Here is a 21,345-nt window from a genome sequence, read left to right on the forward strand (position 1 = left end):
CTCAACGGGATGGATATGGGCGATGTCATGGAGGATATGGTCTTGGCACGGGAAACGATGAGGGATGTCGTATACTTGATTGTGCAGAGGCTGGTGACCTGGTTGTGACCAACACATTTTTCAAGAAGTTGCATGACCAGTGGAGGTCATGCAACTCAGATCGATTACTGGATGGTTCGACATCAAGATCCAAAGATAGTAATGGATAACACCAAAGTGATCCCATATAACAGCATTGCCCCCCCACACCACTTGCTTGTTCTAGATATTCGAAAAACTGTCAAACGTTCTAAGACACCTAAAACTGGACCTGAGCGTATCAAGTGTCCTCAGGAACGAAATGAAGACAGCGTTAACCAACTTCTTAGTGAAGCCTGACCAGTCAGTTGAGGACATGTGGGAAGATGCTGTAAAACAGATACATCAGGCAGCAACAGTAACACTGGGAAAAACAAAACCCGGACGAAAGTACATTGATAAACAGACTTGGTGGTGGGATGATGAAGTCCAACAAGCTATCAAGGAGATAAAGGTAGCCTTTAAGACTTGGTGGAAGACATACCTGGATATTGAACTTCAGAGGTATAAAGTTCTGGAATCAGGAGCGTAAAGAGCAGTTGCTGCCGCAAAAGATAATTTTTATCAGGATCTGTACGACCAGCTTGACACATCAGCAGGAAAAAATAACGTTTATCGCCTTGAGAAGTCCCGTAAGCGTTCAACCCAGGACATTGGATAGGACATACATATCAAGGGAGCTGACAACAAATTACTACGAGACCAACAAGCTATCCTTCAACGATAGTCAGACTATTTTGCAGATATCATCAAAAAAGAATTTGGTCATCCACCGATTGCAAGCTCTGATCCCGTCTATAGACCCGTGCCCTTGATTATGGCAGAGGAAATAATGATTACCATAAAGAACATGAAGAATGGTAAAGCAACTGGCCCAGATGACATACCAGCAGAAATCTGGGAAATTGTTGGCAAGCCCGCTGCAGAATTCCTTGCCATACTCTTCAACCAGATCATCATCGAGAACAAACTTCCCCGTGCATGGCCAACTAGCACAACAGTCCCAATCTGGAAGGGTAAAGGAAACGTGAGCGACTGCTCAACATACCGCTCTATTCGATTCCTCTGCCATACATTGAAGATATTTGAACGAGTGCTGAACAACAGGCTCAGAAACATTGCCACAGTAACATCCAACCAGTGTGGAGTTGTTAAGGGCTGCAGCACAATCGATTCCATCCATGCCACACGTCTATTGATGGAAAAACATAGGGAGAGGCAGAAGAGTGTACACATGGCATTTCTGGACCTAGAAAAAGCATTTGACCGAGTCTCACATGACCTCATCTGGCGAGTTCTTCGTAGTCATGAAGTCCGGGAAGCCTATATAAGCTAGGTGCAACATGTATCATAATACGACTAGTGTGGTCCGGAGTCCAACTGGAATCTCTCCGCCTTTTGATATCACCGTGGGTGTACATCAGTGCTCAGCTCTATCGCCTTTATTATTTATCTTCTGCTTGGATACAGCAACGGCTGACATACAGACATCGCATCCCTGGACCCTTCTTTCTGCGGATGATGTGGTACTTGCCCAGCAAACACGCCTTGGACGCCAACGCCAGACAAAAAATTGGAGCGACAAATTACCTGAGAATGGTCTGCGCCTCAACACCCAGAAAACAGAATACCTAGAACGTGGCCCCCAAACTAGTGGGACCATAAGGATCAATAATCAAGACTTGCAGAAAACCATGCATTTTAAATACCTAGGGTCAGTAGTCACTTCGAACTGTGATGCCACTTTTGATATCCGAGCGCGAGTAAATGCAGCTTGGCTGAAGTGGAGACAAGTCACCGGAGTCCTCTGTGATAGAAAGATGCCTCACCATCTAAAGGCAAAATTTTACAAGACCGTGGTACGCCAAGCAGCAATTTACGGGGAAGAATGTCGTCCAATGACAAAAAAGCACGAGCAAACTCTTCATACAATGGAAATGAGGGTACTTTGATCGACTCTTGGACTGACTCGATGTGACCACATAAGAAATGAAGATGTTCGACAAAGGCTTGGCATCTCTCCAATTGTGGAGAAAGTGAGGGAAGCGCGTCACTGCTGGTACGGTCACATTATGAGGAGGTAGGATGGCTCAATTACTAAAACAGCTCTCCAAGTTGATCCGGGAGGAACACGACCACGTGGAAGACCTTTAAAGCGGTGGACTGACAATATCAAGGCCGACATGCACGACGTTGGTTTAAAAACTGAAGATGTCAGCAATAGGACGAAATGGGGGAGATGTAGCAAAGCAGCGGAACCCATAATTTGGAATAAACGCTATGAAAGAGAAAGAGAGAGAGAGATCAGCACCTTACATTCCGTCCCCACTTCCAGAACCTACAATCCAAATCGTCCAAAAATCTCATTTGGTACGTCGGCTTGACGGCACCAGCTGGGGCCTTAACACCAAGCAACTTACCCCAACCTACAAAACCTTTATCTGCTTCCACATCACCTATGGTCAACCAGCCTGGGCAGCTTTCGCCCACACCAAACTGAACATCTATCACTCTCTCTTGTTCATGGAACGCCGAATTTTCCGAATTGCCCTCCGACTCCCCTCTTATTCCGTACCAAGGACCATTATAACAACGTCCCTTTATCCAAACTTGACACCCACGTTTCCTGCTCTTCCAGAGATTCCTCGACAAGGCTCTCGACGCTAACAATCCTGTCACATCGCAGCTCCTACAGTTCACCCCAAAATACCTCTTATATAACATATCCCTACTCCATTACCACCAGATCCTCACCCAACCCACTGACCAGCCAACCCCATAAAAATGACTGAGTCTGGGTACCTTGCCACCTCATCACCGAACCTCTCTCGATCCTCACACCAACGGTACAAGACAATCTTCTTGCTCTGCCCACCATCGATCTAGTCTACTCACCACCAAACTTTATATTTACATGTCTCTGTCGGTTGTTCCGTCAGGTTATAATGTGTTCACTAAAACTTGTGTACTCAATTTTCATAAAATAAAATAATTGTTAAAAATGTAAAATTTTGAAATAAAAGCATTATATATCTACTTGCACCCCCTTATTTATCATTTATTTGTCAATAAATTATGTATATGTCTACTATTCTTTCTAACTAATTTGGTTTTGTACACGTCATTTATACAATTATTTGTACCGTAGGCAGTCCAAATAAACGCCTACAAAACACTTACACCTACCCTGCTTACCCATCACCTCTCCATAACCACACCTAATCTCCCGACTACAGAGAGGGTGTTGCCATTTAGGTGGCCCGTCCCACCCCATGAGTGTGGGGAATGAAACACAAGAAAAGTAAAGTAAGGCTAACACAGGTACCGTGGGCGAGGTATAAATATAACCGTCTCTTTAACCCCCTAATCCTTACGTCCAAATCCTCAGTTCCCGGATATACGGGAAAATAAATAGGTGAGAAGTACCCTGCAGCCACACCGTCGATGACAGGTTCCGTAGGCGAGTTGTTAATAAAACCGTCTCTTTAACCCACCAATCCTTGAGTCCAGTCCACAGTCCCAGAATATACGGGAAAATCAACAGGTGAGATGTACCCTCCAACCACACTGACGATGAAAGCGGACTAATTTGCAAGGTGGTTAGGTCGGGCCGTTTGTACCAATGTTCACAGAACTCACTGGAATACAGATAGAAGATTACACGTTGTGGAAACTTGTAGAACAACGTGACATCACAGATGACATGTAGAACAACGTGACTACACAGATGAAGTAGACGGTAGATGGTGGTAGTGTTCAGTCTGTGATTAACCTCGGCGAGTGCTGGCAAGGGGCAAGTTACATGAAGAAGCGGCGATTAAACTTTAGAAGGAAGGATACATTCGTCACAATACTCAACCAAGATCTATCCTCTTCTAGGTACAATCTATGCTTGGGGCTGACTTTTTAGGTTCATTCCTCTTTCTAGAGAGCATTCTCATAAAAATGGCTATTTAACAGGCTGCATCATCATTCATGATTTATTGATGTATGTATTTCAGTCTGTTACTGTGGAGATCAGGAATGTCATCAGAGAGATGCTCAGCCCGAAAGCCTGCAGATTACGAGGTGTCGTGTGGTCCGCACGACGAATATCACTGCATATATGCCATAAGAAAATGAGCACACTCTCTCATTTAATAAACATTCACACAAGGGAGAGTGTAACGACTTTCTTCCTGATCCTCTCCGATCACTTCGGGGATGCAAATTTTACAATACCATAATCATTTGTTATTACTGTTCCAGAAAGGAACATAATATAACGTTACTTTCGAAATGAAATTTAATAGTAATTCATTTGATAAAAAACGATAATTATTACCACTATCTTATCATTAAAAAATTTCACGCGTAGACTTATACATTTGAACACCGCTGAGTAGAGTTCCTTTGTACCAAGTTCTTAATTTGTCAAAATGTTTGCTTATGATTTTATGCTATTACTAGTTGATGTATCCGTGCTTAGCTACGGAATTCTACACTGTATACAGAATTCTATGTTAGGTAGTGTACACGTTGTGAGCAACATTGTATTAAATTACATAGCTCTTAACGTTACCCTCATAAGTTCTGGTTGAATTTTGGGAATGTATTCTTTCAACCTCGCGTTAAAATTTCCGAGTGAGTGCAATCCATCGTCAAAAATTTCGAGAACGTCGAGAACGTCCGTCGAGGGAACCTCTACAAGACACGTGGTGCCATGGAGATGACTGGAGGACGTAGTTCCATCGTGCAGATACGGGTTCTGTGGTGAGGACGACTGGAGACGTGGTTCCATGGGGAGGAAATCGCAAACGGACCTTGGAGAATTCAACATCCCAGAACGCAACAACTTCTAATAAGGTAATATCAATCTGAACTTTGAAAATAAAGCCAGAACATTTAAATCAAATGACAATTTTTGAACTAGATACTCTCACTGTACGCACTCCAATAATGTACCGCACACGCCCTGCGTTAAGAAATCATGCTCAACAAGCTAGAGCCAATTGCGGCCATTTCCTGGTACGGTACTGTATATACTGTAAATCTATGTTTCTCAAATAACAACAATACACGCTCAATGTTCCTACGCTGTTCACGTGTACATGCTACAGTAGAGAAGCTTTTCGAGTATTTTGAATATTCATGTTGTAATTAATAATAATTGATCCTACTGAATACTAAGAAAAACATGATTTAACTCTTTACTTCATAATCTAACCTTACAAATGTTGGTTTTGTACATCAATGATCAACTAACCTTAATCCTCAAATATAGAGGTTTAATTACTGCCCTGGGGGCTTAACTTACACAACACTAAGAGGAGGCGCCAACATGGGCTGTGTCCAGAGCGCCGAGCACCCTAAATCCAAGCCTTCTTAGGACTTTCTTGCATCAGGACCTATTGTTAAGGTCCCTCGGGAAGACGATTTTTAACGTGGCGACGTTGGCGCAACAGTCATACCGTTCCCGACAGATACGAAGCCGATCCGTTGGCATAGGATCTACAATAACTGGAGACTACAAGACTGTTGCAGTTTTCCTGGCCGCGAGGACATTATTTTTGCATTAGCTGGTTGTACCTATACTGAATCAAAAATGCAGACCTTTCTCGTAAGCCAATTTTGCACTTACCTCCGACTTGCCTTTGGACACGCAGTTCGCCACATCACTGGGTTCGAGACTCATTGAGTCACGCTGAAACAGAAAGAGAGACACAATCACTATATATGAAGTAGAAACTAATACCAACCCAAGCCGAGCGTTAAACGTGTATATCGCGGTATTATAAGAGACAAGGAGATCATCAAGTTGCAATGATCGGAATTTAACCCTCAAGTTAGAACCGCTGCATTACTGGGGGTCAATAAACACAGATTGGAAGACTGGTAAAACTCTTCATGGCATGCCCTTATAGTTACATTTCTCAGGGCCTAGACTGTATTTAGATGGAGCAAGTGTGAACACTTGGATACTTACAATCAAAAGGTAGCTGGATGTCCTATATAAATGAACATATTTGTAAATAAATACACTCGTTTTATATATTTAGGCAACTACGACATTAACTATGACATTGATAGGGATGCAAACCCAGTGCGCCAGTTGTTTTTGCAACTAACAAAGAAAGTTGAATACAACGACTTAAAAAACTAAAGGATTTAATGCAAGACTTTCTTCTGGAATCTGGTGTGAATCACTAATGATTTATTGCGTAAGCTTTAGGACACTCATGGATATTAGTAAAACGAATGAATTTCACAAAATTTCATTTCAATCATATGCAGACACTAACGCCGCTGAGCAGGGATTAATTTAGTTACATTCTAACAATGAAGGAACCAAAGTTATCGGTACAAATCCAAAATATAGGTGGCAATATGGTGAATGTGATGTTATCGTGTGCCGACTGTTCTAGTGGATACAATTAATGCACCAACCCGTAGAGCCAGGTTATTGAGGTTCGAATCTTGTGACTGGTCACATTTTCAACTCATTCACTCCTGAGTATTTGCTGCCGATAACGTTTCTAGCAGCCACACTAAAACCTTTCTCACTTGTTAGTCGGCTTTCTTGCATGTGAAATGTACTATAAGGAATTTCTAACAAATACAATATCAACTGCACGTGGAACTGTTGCCACTCACGGGATCTTCGAGATATACAGATGAATGAGTTACGATATGAAAAATAATAATATTTATATGAGTCTTCGAGAACAATTAACCAGTGGTGGGTTTCTTATGCAATGATTCCGTGTGATGCGGCGAGATTTGTTCATGATATGTCCTGTTGTATTGTACAAGTGTAACTAAGTATCAATGGTATGCACCTAATTGGTTTTAGTCTACTGAACTCGAAATGGGTTTAGTGTTTGCGATATGGGGAAATTATGCCTTCCACTCTAATCTGGATATAGTTGTATGTTAAATATATACTCTTCCTTTCGATGATGTATTTGCTAAGTTACATACATGAGATTATATTCGTGTGCTATTTAATGTACATATGCAAACGCGTTATGCTAAGGTTTAATTCTCTTTCTTCCATATTTATTGGATCTCATTTTCCGTTCATAAGACCCTCCATAATGATAAATAGCGTTAATAAAGAAATAAAGTTAACGACGCGTATAACTGACGTTTCTAAAGTCCCGTATTCCTCATTTGTCTATATTTGCACGGTTGTTTCATTTCATGAACGGTATCGTTTGTTACGTGACATGTACATGCTTGGATTTGGAATTAGTCATTCATAGGTTTGGTTTGTGATCTTTTTTCAGCTTTAATACGAGGAACCAACGTTGGTTATGTCATACTGTGTATTGCCATGTGTTATTGTGTTTGTTTTATCGAATTTCCTTCAGGCAGCGTTGTTGTGTTTGGGTTGGCAGTCACCTCCGAGTTTAATTAGTTGTTATTTGCAATGATTTTTAATTGGATTTATGATGTTAACATTTGTAAAGAAATCCTTATAATATTTGTTCAGACGAGGGAGATAGGTATAACATTGATTTTAATTCCACAACAGTTTTAATACTTTCCAAATTACTAATCACCGGGTGAGTTGACCGTGCGGTTAGGGGCGCGCAGCTGTGAGCTTGCATCCGGGAGACAGGGGATTCGAGCCCCACCGTTGGCAGCCCTGATGATGGTTTTCTGTGGTTTCTCATTTTCGCACTAGGCAAATGCTGGGGCTGTACCTTAATTAAGGCCACGGCCGCTTCCTTTCCACTCCTAAGCCTTTCCTATCATATCGTCGTCATAAGACCTATCTGTGTCAGAGTGACGTGAAGCAAATTTTAAAATTAAATACTAATTTAATTACTTTGATGTTTATTATTACTATCTTAGATAACAATTGCAGAAATTGAGTAATTCCTTTTTATTATTATTCGTGACGGTGGAATTCTAAGATGAGCTAGTTACCCATTTATTATATTATCAAAACATTGCATCTCTAATGTTACTAAGAGTATGTTTTCAACTGATCAGCCATTAAGTCCTTTGTTTTCCTTTTGTCTCTTGTATGTTGGTGTAGCGTCAAACAACCGGCCATTTTTCTTTGTTGTTTTATTTAATAAATGATTTACACACCTTTGCAAATGTCTAAGCCGTTTCAGTATTGTGTATATAGTGCGGTGATGCTTTACTTATGGCGTCGATGAAACACCCTTTTAATCACTCCACTGTCGTGAGATACGATTTTCATGGACGCTACCCTGTAGCACCGGCAATCATAACCAAACACGGGTGTAATACAGGTAGATTTCAGTATAGTAACAAGGTAAGGTATGTTATAAGATCTCAAAGTTTATACATTATGGTCATATACATCTTTCCTATAATCACATTTAAGACGTTCGTATGAAAATGATGAAAATCCCTTACACCCGTTTCATGAACATACTCGCGTCTTAATAAATGCTATTACCTCTTTGCATAATATAGTGTTAAGCGACATTACAAAACATTATTCATTAATGCTAAAAAATGTTTCATTTTGTATTTCATGATCAGTAGTCATTTGCGTTATTCTTTGCATTTATAGAAATACAACAGCAATTCATACCTCTTACAACAATGGTAAACAGTGAGACTTTAATGAACATTATCTACTCAGATGTATTTTACATTTTATGTTACCGTATTTCATGACAAAGTACGAAAGTGAAATACTGAAATCTAAAGTCATTAATTCATTCAACTAATTAAAATCAAGCATTTTAATTAGGTGTCAGCACGATGTTCCAGATTTCTGTTGGATGTAAAAGGTCAGTAAATCCTCCTTTTATAACTACAGACATGACAGAATGACCGAATTTTTCTGCGTTTTTCTCTAAATGAAATTAATGTTACCTCGATTCCTTTAGCGCAAAGTCACCCATATGTTATCCTCGCATTCCTTTTAAGGTTATATTCGTGCAAATGTAAAATTTTCAGCTCTATAGATTGCTTAGTGGTTCATGCAAGCCTACATCTGAAGATAATTTGCTATCATCTAAGAGAACCTATAGCTCTGTTTATTTACACACTGGTTTAAACAATTAGGGGATCAGTTGAGATATCTAGGTTCTGAAGTATTGACATCGGCAGAATAAACTAAAATTGTTCGACGTCTTTCTGTCGGTTCTACGGAGTGGAGAAAACAACATTACGGTAACCGAGATAGTGGTAAGAAAAGAAAGTTGCTGCACAGGGGGTTGGTGTTGACTTGTGTTTACTCTACCAAATGAATTACAAAGGCAGTTAGGTTCAGATAGTGTAGTGAGCAGGTAGTGCAATGCAACAACAACGTCACTTACCCGAAGCTATGGCATGGAGAGCCATAGGAAGGTTGGAAGCGGGACAGACACAGAGGGAGGTGGCTGCAGCTATTAGAGTGTCCCAAAGTGTAATTTCCAGGACCTGGACGCGATTTCATACAACAGGAACCGTTAAAAGGAGGCAAGACCGGGTCGTCCACGAGTAACATCAGTAAGGGATGACCGTTATCTCCGGTTAACAGCCCGTCGTGACAGGAGGCTGAATGCAACTCAGCTGCAACGCACGCTCCAGGCAGCAACAGGACGCGCAATATAAACACAAACAGTCCAAAATTGCCTTCGAGAATGTGGCCTCTACGCACGGAGGCCTATGGTGTGTGTTCCATTAAAACCACGACACCGTTTAGCCCACAGGGACTGGGCGGAGGAACATCAGGATTGGATGAATCAACATTTTGTGTTCAGCCGGACAATCGTCGTTCCCTCATCTGGAGAGAACGTGAAACTCGGAACAATCCTGCTTATGCGCAGGAAACATCATATTATGGCGGTGGACGAATGGTGTGGGCAGGAGTCAATATTGGCGGACGTACGGACCTTTATGTCGTTCAGAATGGCGCTTTGACTGCTCAGAGGTATAGAGACGAGATCCTTCGACTTTTCGTTGTGCCCTACGCTGGTGCTATAGGAGATGGGTTATATCTGGTGGACGATAACGCTCGTCCCCACAGAACTGCACTGGTAGACAACATACTTGACGCTGAGGGAATTGAAATAATGGAGCGGCCAGCTTGTTCACCGGACTTAAACCCCACTGAGCATGTCTGGGATGCACTTTGCAGACGCATTGCAGCCAGATGATCACCTCTCACAACGGTTGCAGAGCTGGATATTGCACTCATGGAAGAATGGCCAAATATCCCTCAAGAGCTGATTGATACCCTCATACTGTCCATGCCACGCAACTATGCAACAGTACTGGCCGTCCGAGGTGATCACACACCATATTAGAGGGCAAGGAGAATGACTTTTTCACTGTTATGGTAGCCCCATGGTGCCTCGCTCTAAGTAAATGCCACGTAAACCTCAAGTAAATAGTTGAGACGGCAAAATATCGTACTGTATCACACACATATTACAATTGTAACCGATATCTGAATAAAATACGTTACCATATGTACTGTATACTGTGTATGATATCTCACCTGATCCCCTAATTGTTTTGAGCAGTGCAGTTCATTGTTTCATTCTTTCAGATATAACCTCAGTGTTCCTTGGCATTTATGTCATGAGAATAAGAGTCTATAATTCAGTACTGACATTCAGTTGTGAACGTGCAGAAAAGTACTCGAGAAACTCAGGTAACATTTCTAGAAAAATATGGTGAGGTTTCTTTACTATTATGATTCAAATGAAATAACAGATCATGAGTAATTAAACTATTCTATTGCTGAAAAAGAAAATAATCTTCAAGAAAAGTTAAGATGAGATTAGGGATCAAGTTACTAAAGCACAGAATATCTTTGCTTATAGAGAAGGCCTCTACTGAACAACTTTGAGTTTAATATTTGAACATGCTAATCGGAGACTTATCTTAAAATCACATTTTTCTGTAGAAAAGTTTTTATATAGCGTTATATAAAAAAGGTTTAAATTAGCGAAGTTAAATTAAATGTTCAGGGAAACTGTATTTAAATAAACATCCTGGAACCCGGATAACTGGGAATACATATCTTAAAATTCTTACAAATAAAAGTACGAAATTCTAAATATCACCGTTTTATTTCATTTTACGGATTTTTTAAAAATCACTATTAACAATTCTTGAGTTTCTTGGGATCACTATATGCTTTGTGGCACCATCTTCACTGTCGGACTTCGTTTTCTTTTGCATCTGTTTGTTACAGATTCAAAGACAAACTGGGCATACAATAAGTAATTTTTACATGATTTTGTTCGCAATTGAATGATATATGATTAAAATTTACTCCAGTTTTTTTGTTCACGAAGATATGCAAGCAGATTTCAGTATTTTTGAGTTCTCAATAGTGCAAGAATATGCAAGAACATGGATAAACTATGCTGTAAATTGAAATGTAGTATTTATTTTACGTTACTGGCAATACAGTCAGCTGAGTAAAACATTACTAAATTATATTTTACAATACAATTTTACAGATGTAAACTTCAGTACAACGGAAGCCAACGAAAATATGTTTAAATTTTTCTGGCAAAATTTTTCAGAATTATATGTTTATAGGAGAATATTTCTGGCTGTTCGTCCAAAGTTAAATAGTTTTTCTGATCATTTTAAATATGAAAGAGGAAATGCGTTATATGTAATGTGTGTAAATAAGATCAGTCACTATTGTAATAATAATATTGCAATAATTAAAACGTTCTTTAGTTGGGAATCATATGTGAATATGCAAGCAAATAAGAACACATTCTATGTACATTTTATGTAATTAATAACCAATGCTGGACTTTAGAGTTGTGTGTTAAGTCATAAGTTTCTCGACATTCAAGGAACTAGTCATTTTTTCAGAACGATTTCTTAATTACTCTATTCCAGGACTGTTTATAAACGTGGGCCCAAAATATATTATACTAACGCTCCTTCGGTACATCAATTTTAAGGAAGAAGAGCAAAGTTTTAAACAAAGTTCAGATGTCTCCTGTTTACGACAAACGCTTTATACAGAACTTTAAGCCGTTGTAGACAATGCATCATCACACACATTGTAATTTAGTGTTGTGCATTGCAAATCACCGGGAGGAATATCCAGAAAGTGTCTCTCCCTAAGAGACGCACATGATTTCCCCAAAGGAGGGGTTCCGGCCATATTTATGACGCACACTTAGGACAGATTAATTTGGCCAAATGATTAACCGGTGGTGCGATAACAAAACTAGCTACAAAACAGTAGTATACAACTACAATGTACAGAAGACTGGAGTTATGCATTCAGAACCTGGTAGCATTACATTAATAATCAAGGAAACTAATATTTGTACCATATGTAACACAGAATAAAGGTGTTATTAATATCAAATAAGTATTGCATAATAGCAGTTTGATAATTTCCTTGGGTCGGCTCTTAGAATGGGTTTATTCCAGTTTAGCAAATGCCTCTCCTGACACCAAACCGATGTGGGTGGATTTTCGAAAATACGAGAATTCTATATTATGATTCTTTTTATTGGTATGATTAGATTGGTATGCTAAAACAAAAAGAATGTTATTGAAAAAAAATAGAAATGTACACATTTTGTGTGTACCCCGTGGTGTAGGGGTAGCGTGCCTGTCTCTTACCCGGAGGCCCCGGGTTCGATTCCCGGCCAGGTCAGGGATTTTTACCTGGACCTGAGGGCTGGTTCGAGGTCCACTCAGCCTACGTGATTAGAATTGAGGAGCTATCTGACTGTGAGATGGCGGCCCCGGTCTAGAAAGCCAAGAATAACGGCCGAGAGGATTCGTCGTGCTGACCACACAACACCTCGTAATCTGCAGGACTTCGGGCTGAGCAGCGGTCGCTTGGTTGGCAAAAGCCCTTCAAGGGCTGTAGTGCCATGGGGGGGGGTTTAAATGATAGCAAATTGGAAACGAAAGTCAATTTAGTGCACAATTTTTCAACCTTTCTGGTCAGTATTAGAGGGTCTTAGAAAGAGAGGAAAAAGGGAAGTGAATAACAGTTTGGCTACATAAGGTGAACTCATAGTAGATCCTAGGGAATCACTGGACAGACGAAAGGAATATTTTGAAAATCTTTTCAGAGTAAAAGGAAATCGTTCTGTTGATGAAGCCAACGACCGATCTCATGGGGAGCACAATGATATTAGTGAAATAACGCTTCAGGAATTGGGGACGTTGATAAATATTCTACATTGTCACAAAGCAGCTGGAATTAGATTTGACAAATTTGAATACAGTGGAAGCGAAAGGATGAGATGGGTTCACACAGTAATAAGATTAGAATGGAATATTAGTAAGGTATCTTCTGAAAGCAATAAATTGCACGTATCTATAAACAAGTGAACAGCAAGGATAGCAACAGCTTTTGAGATACTTAATTGATCAATATACCAGGCGAACCCTTCACTGCCATTTTGGAAGGAAGGGTGCGACTAATGGTTGAGAGGAAGTTAAATGAAAACCAATGTGGTTTGAGACAAGTGATATCTGAACCAGCACTTGGAGCCTTCTCTTTACGTGTACAAACTGCTCTCAATTTATCATCCCATCAAGACGTTCGCCTTTTCCCATCTTTACATATCTACAGGCCCCTTGCTGTTTCTGCTACAGGTTTTCAGTAAACGCCAGGTAACTGGAAAATGCTGCGGAGGAATATACAATGATGCTTACGTTTAGTAGATGTAGAGAAGGGATATGACAAGAGTACCGACGAAAAACATGTTATCCGTACTGAGGGGTTATGTGATTGAGGGCAAATTATTAAAATAAATTAAATGAGTTTATGTTGACAACTGGGCTACGGTGAGAATTGTTCTGGAATAAGTTCTTGGTTCACGGTATTTACAGGGGTTGGACAAGGCTGTCGTCTTTGACCTATGTTGTTCATAGTTTACATGGATCATCTACTGAAAGGTTTAGCGACAGGGACGGATTCATTTAGATATAAATTTAGTAAGCAGTTTGGTCTATGCCGACGACTTGGTTTTAATGGCAATTGTGCTGCAAGCCTACACACTCATATCTTGGAACTCGAAAATAGATGAAATGAGAATGATAACTAGCATTTTCAATCCTTATTTATTATTATTATTCAGCGTATGGCTCATACAGAAGAAATCAGTAATACCGTATTTACGCGAATAATCCTCGCATACTTTTTAAAAAAAGAATCGAGGCACGCAAGTGGGGTGCGGCTTTATTTGCGTCAAGGTTAGTAACACGCTCCCGCTGACCTAGTCTTCGATGTTGGGTGTACAGTTATGCTTTGTGTAACCGCAAATGGAAGAAAACTGCCCCCATTTCATTTAAAACTGTTTACATTTAAAAAAAGTATTTTACAGAATAATTTAAATTTAAAATTTCTCCGTATCCCGATAGAATGTGTCTTCCTGAAGGTGCAGGGGTAGCTTTCCGCACTCTCACTTCGGTGTGTCGACAGTATGTTTCATAGTTGCTAAGTTCGAGTGAAATCGTAATTATTTTGTATTCAGCGTTTTAAGGAACGCCACAATATCACGTAACAGGCAGTGTGCGGAGAAGCAGAATCCGCGAGCACTGGTGATGCCGACAGTTGGCCGAAAAGCGTGGCTCATAGTTATAATCACTTCGTACTCACCGAACAATATGGGCAATGCCAATGAAACTGCATTGTTTTTATGCCTAGCTCAAACGGACATTTTATAAAGGAGATTGGGGTCACTGTACTGTGTTGCAATGCATACGGTAGCGAAAGACTTCCTCCCTTCGTCATAGGGAAGTTCGATAAGCCACGAGGTTTTAAGGGCGTCGAGTACTTTCCATGCAAGTACAAGGCATCTAAAAGTGCAAACAGTATAGTAATACAAAAAATAAAGCACTTGCACAGGAGAGCCAGCATAATTAGTCCTCGTCTTTGAATCCTGTTGTTCTTATTTATTTCGTCGCGTGACGTTATATTTGCCAGTGACTTATCCAAGTGCGTTATTTGAGTAATGCAATGAACCTTGTTGGATATATTTCGGAAATAGTTCTTTCCATGGTATTTGAAAGGTTCAACCGGTGAATCAACGTTAATTGCAAGCAGTAACGGGTCATAGAATATTTTATGACGCGGCTAGGCTTGGCATTTCTGAAGTACGAGTTGGCGGTTAATTCGAAATCATGTAACTCCAAGTCCGATTTTTGCGTCCGAATGACTTCGAATTGACGAGGTTTTGCTGTATCGCAAATATGACATAAGAGTTCACCGGGGTATCTATTTCAAGTATTAACATTGAACGAAAACTATTATCCACCATCGGTCGTGTTAATATCCGAGTAAAGAGAGACCGCGTGTGAAAAGTGTTTTAGACATGGAGTGTGACAAATTAGTAAGTAATTTAAGAAAGGATTCTAGTGATTCAAGAGACAACGAATCTTCTGATCTACTGGGAATCGAGCCTATTGCAAGTTTAGATTAATGAAGTACCTAGGTCTACTTGCTATTTTTCATTGCAATATATTTTATAGCTGTGACAGTGTCTTTTTATCATTTCAAACATGTTCAAGCAAAGCAGCTCTATCCGTAAATCTACACGTGCATATTTGCGTAGAGTCCTCGTCGAGCTGAAGGAATTTTTCGATGGAAGGGATTTAATTTCATTTTTTCAAAATGAGCTATCATAAAATTAGGATGCGGGGATTATTCGTGTAAATACGTATATGTATATATATATTCTTCAATCTAGCGTACCGTGATAGGCTCGCATCTTGTATTCCCTGACGATATGATGAATAGACTGGTGTGGGGCTCCGCAATCACAGTCTGGATTAGGCAGCTTTTTTCACTTACGGACAGCGGCTCTGCATTGACCATGCCCTGTTCTGATTCTATTCAGGGTAGTCCAGGTCTTGCGTGGTAGGTGGGATCCGCTTGGAACTCTGGGACCTGAGAAAAAGATCTGTTGCTGTTTCCCATCGGCCTTTCCACTCATCAAGAGATTTAAAATCCTTAGCATCCATGTCAGCAGCATCACGCTGAGTTGGATTGCGTAATTTTAGTATACCAAGATTCAAAATTGGCAGGTTACTATGCACGTGCAGACTGGGATTTCTGGAGATCTTGTGGAATTCCTTCAGAAGGGCATTAGATAGGCGTAGATCAGGTGGCATTAATACCCATTAGCATTGGAAGTCAATGAATTGTAGTTGATGTGATTGCGTCAGGTATGTTGCGTATTGTGGTATTAAGCTGGGTGTCAACAAGCCTTGTATGATGACTGTTCAACCAAACAGGTGCACACACTCAGCACTTGAATACACCAAAAACCAAAGCTGAAGATCGTAAGTGGTTACTGAAGATCCCCAGGTAGTTCCACACAGTTTATTGGGTATGTTGTTTCGAGACTTCAACTTTTGTGCTAAGTTCAGGAGTTATTGTTTGAAGGATAGTGTACGGTCCATGATGACGCCAACGTATTTTGGGTTCCAATTATGACGAAGACTTCTGCCTCTGAAACTAACATTTAGTTTCATGTCGGCCAAACGATTATTTAAATGGAAGCAAGACACTTCTGTTTTATTCATACTGGGTTCCAAGACTAAAGTGATGTCTTTGTTATTTGCTTTACGTCGCACCGACACAGAGAGGTTTTATGGCGGCGATGGGACAGGGAATGGCTAGGAGTGGGAAGGAAGCGGCCGTGGCCTTAATTAAGGTGTGAATTAATTGCCTGGTGTGAAAATGGGAAACCACGGAAAACCATATTCAGGGCTGCCGACAGTGGGGTTCGAAACCACGATCTCCCGAATACTGGATACTGGCCGCAATTAAGCGACTGCAGCTATCGAGCTCGGTAGGTGATGTCAGTAGTGAAGAAACCTAAGAAAACTCAAAGTCAGGTTGTGAACACAAAACTGGAATAGATAGATCATCTTCAAGTATTTAGGATGTTTGTTCTCCCAGGATGGTGGTATAATATGTGAGATTGTATCAAGGTGCAGCAAGGCTAATGCACGTTTTTCGCAGTTGCGGTCGGCAGTGGTCTGTAAGAATTAAGTCATTTCCCGGTCGGAACTATCTTTGCACCGGTCTGTTTTCAGACCAACTTTAAATGAAATGGCGTATGGCTTTTAGTGCCGGGAGTGTCCGAGGACATGTTCGGCTCGCCAGGTGCAGATCTTTTGATTTGATTCCCGTAGGCGACATGCGCGTCGTCATGAGAAGGAAATGATGATGACGACAACACGTACACCCAGCCCTCATGGCAGCGAAATTAACCAATGATGGTTTAAATTCCCGACCCTGCCGGGAATCGAACCCGGGACCCCTGTGACCAAAGGCCAGCACGCTAAGCATTTAGCCATGGAGCAGGACTTCAGACCAACTTAGCTGAACGGGAGTGAAGGATGGGTGCACTCAGGATATCTTATACAAAAGCTCGAAGTAAGAGACATGGAAGAGGTGAGAATGATCGCTGGTTGAAACAGGTGCGAACAATTGTAGGTTGGTATTCGGAATGACGAATATAAAAGCTAAGAATGAACTGGATGGATGAAGCTGTACACATAAAATGACTTCGTAGGTGGGGTCATGGGATGGAATTCTGGGGGACAGTTTACCTAGGAGAATAATGGACGCGGTCATAAGGGTAAGAGAAGTGGAGAGTGACCAAGACGATGATGGTTATACTCAGCTTTTAATGATTTAATGATAAGAAGTATAGAACTAAACGAGAGCACAGAGCTAGTTAAAAATAGAGGATTGTGGCAGCGTTTAGTTCATTCAAAAAGATTTGTAAATTGAATGCTGGAAGACATAATATTGACTAGCAAATATACCCGTGCTTCGCTACGGTATTCTGCATTGTATATGAATATTGAAGTAAATACTGTACATGCAGTAAATAAGGTTGTTTTAAAATAGCATGTCTCTTAGCGTTATCCGAGAAACAGCATGGAGAGGTCCCGATACGTTGTTTCCTGTGTAAAGTGCATCTTACGGATTTGTGATGATAACGACAGGCTCACTTGTTTACTGCCATTCACAATAGAGTTGGGAAGTTTACATTATATTTGCAGGCCCCGTTGCCTACTGCGCGGTCACAATCGATTTGGGGAGTTTCCGTTACAATGGCAACCCCCCTTTCCTACTTCCAGACATATTACAAATTGAGGAGTTTTTATTATAATGGCAGGAAACTTCCCTAAAACCAGTTAAAAATGAGTTGTGCAGTTATAATTATAATGACAGGCCCCTTTTCCAACTGCCAGCCAGCTTACTGCCAGTCAAACCAAGTTGGTGAGTTTCCATCAAAATAGCAGGCCAGTATGCCTAATGCCAGTCACATTTTAGATGGGTACATCTGTTCATAACTGCGGGAACGCTTGCCTACAGCCAAACACAATCGGGTAAGGGGAGTTTTGAACAAAACTGCATGCTCCCTTGCCTTCTGCAAGTCAAATCGAGAAGTGAATTATTCATTTCAATGGTAGGCCTGCCTTATTAATGCCACTTACACAGGAATTGGAGAAGGACCCCATTCCTACTGCCAGTCAAAGTCGGTGTGGGGAGTACTGATTACAATAGCAGACACACCCTTTCTCGATCGCTACAAAATCGACATCATTGAATATATATAGTTCGACATACGAAAGTATGTGCTTGTTTACAATATTGCAGACCTTCATTTACAGATTAACTGCTGCTAAACGGTACATCATATCGGGAAAGAATTGTACCATAAGACGCCGGATTTAGCGGCCTAAATAGCTGGTCTTATGATATCTCATCAATTCATGGGTCAGATTGAGTCAGAAACGTGGAAAAGGGTAAAATTTGTGTAAGATTATCTCACATTGCTTTGCTTTTCGGATAATTAAGTGACAGCTACATACATAGCATTTGGCTCATATATGGCTACTGGGTGGACCAATTTTCGTGTAGAGTTTGATGATTCTATGTTTCCTATAAGTGATGGAAGGTATGAATTATGTATGTGAAAAGTCCAAATTGACTAAACATCGAGAAATAGAGAAAAATCACTCGTAAAAGGAATAGAAATACGACAAAATGTCGTAGGACCAAGGTTGTAGATCACTCCAAATTGAACGGGGATTGTGCAATCTGTTATGTGATATTACTTCCCGAAGGTCTGCACCAGCATTAAAATTGCCTCCATATTTCGATATTCTTCCGAATAAAAAGGGGAAAATTTAAAGATCTTGGAAGTTTTCCGTCCGTTACAGGCTAAAACGCATAATTTTGCCAAATTTCAATATCCTTCTTCGACTGGCAGATTATGCCGCAATCTGGGTTTTCGGTGAGGAGTGTAAAAATTAGGACTTTCAAGAAACTAAACGAAAAATATGCAGATGGACATTGTTACCCCTTAAACGTGTAGCTGTACGAAACTTTCGCCAAAATAGTCAATGCACCGGCACACAGTCGTTACGATTTTATTTTCATGGATAGATAAGGAACCTACTCCACGTACAACACCTTTTTGGCTATATCCGCTGGACTTAACTTGAAAAACGGACCCTTTATGATATCTCCCTTATTAATCTTCCTGTCGAAAAAATGCACATGAAAAAAGTTTTAGAGATGGAATTCCATCACGTTTGGACGATTTCCAGTCAGGTTGGTCTTGTACTGTATATATTGTGTAAGAGTAAATTCTCCATTTCGATTCCCTGTAAACCGCCAGTCCATTCCGGGAATATTAAATGTTATTGACGATTAACACCTACCGTTGGAAGGTGGATGTTAATGTAAAGTTTGAGTCAAATATCTTCAGTAGCTTTCAAGTTGTATAAAATACGCTTTACACGCACTCGTCCTTGAGTTAAGTCCGGTGGGACTTGTACCGGAAAACGGTCCGTTAATGATATCTCCCTTATTAATCCTCGTATTGAAATGATGCACATGAGGAAAAAGGCTAAGAAATTAATTTCCATTAAGGCAGGTAAATTTACATTAAGTTTGGTTGTGTATATATTGTGGGAATTCAAAATCACGGTTTCGGTTTCGTATAATCGCCCAGTCAATTATGGGATTTAGAAACAATATTTGCACTAAAACCTACCAAAGGATAGGTGGATTCTAAATATTAAGTTTGGTGGAAATATATCCAGTAGTTTCCAAGTAATAGACAAACAAACAAACAAACAAACAGACACCGAAACTGAATATATGCAGATGGTCATTATTACACCTGAAACGGATAACTGTACGGAAATTTCGCCAAAATTGTCAATGTACAGACACACTCTAGAAGTGCAGACCTTTATTTCGATAGTTACTGCTTTGAAACTGTACCACATATTTACAAACGGACTTCACCATCAGACGACCCATTCAGTGCTCTACATGGTTGGTCCTATGACATCTTCTCGTATCTCCTATATTTATGGGCTAGATTGAGTTAGAATCATGGAATGGGGTGAAATTTTGTACAGTTTTCACATACTACTTTATATTTTTGATACTCATGTGACAGCTAGAATAATAAAATTTGGCTATAACATGGCCAATGGTCATGTCAATGTGCGTACCGAATGTCATGATTCTACCTTTCCTATGAGTGTGCCAAATGATAACATATAAGTTACGTGTAAAGGTACAAAATCAACTTGAAATCGAGAAATACAGCTGTATTTAACGTATTAGGTATAGAAATACGACGAAAAGTCATAGGACAAAAGTTGTAGATCTCTCGCCATTTGCTTTCTGACTTGTGATACGACTTACTGATTGGCCACCAATTACCCCGAAACGAAGGTCTGCACCCTCGTTAAAATTGCATCCATATTTCGGAATTTTCCTGGGCCAAAAGTTATACATTTGCATAGCTTAGAATATGTCCTCAAAGAAAAGAGTGTCCAGCATTCGGGATTAGCACTCACATACATACGTGGTAATTAAGGAAGAAAATAATACAGTTTAGTAAGTTGAAATTAATAGAAAATGGGTTATAACTGAGGACATCCGAATGACGACAAATATGTAAATACCAAGTGAATGTATTGGAAAATCAAATGCTCCTCAATAAATTATGCCGGTGTGAGTTATGCATATAAGAAAGCTGTAATCGGAGAGAAATTTAGGCGCAGGGATTCTTAGGTAATCAGATAAGAAGATGAATATTTGTGTTATTACTTAAGCTATTCGAGGACGGTTATAACTCCAATGGTATTCCGCCAATATCCCGCAGAATGGCCGATTGCTTTCTACCCAAGGAACAACCACGAATTTAAAGGAATGATGAGGAAAATGACAATACGCTACTTCCCTGCTGGCAAGCAGTCAGAGACGTTGCCATGGTAACCCATATATTCGTTGTCGGTCTGTCGGTCACTCAA

The 21,345-nt window shown here is 40.3% G+C and overlaps 1 protein-coding gene across 1 annotated transcript in view; it reads right to left on the bottom strand.

Moving 5' to 3' along the window:
* LOC136861271 (semaphorin-2A) overlaps window positions 1–21,345 on the bottom strand; it is a 798,296-nt gene that overhangs the window by 384,307 nt on the left and 392,644 nt on the right. The window contains exon 4 of the mRNA XM_068226104.1: window positions 5,699–5,761. Coding sequence (XP_068082205.1) covers window positions 5,699–5,761 — 63 coding nt within the window. The remainder of the gene's footprint in view (window positions 1–5,698; window positions 5,762–21,345) is intronic.

The sequence above is a fragment of the Anabrus simplex genome, chromosome 1 (assembly GCF_040414725.1).
Source record: "Anabrus simplex isolate iqAnaSimp1 chromosome 1, ASM4041472v1, whole genome shotgun sequence".
NCBI lineage: Eukaryota > Metazoa > Arthropoda > Insecta > Orthoptera > Tettigoniidae > Anabrus > Anabrus simplex.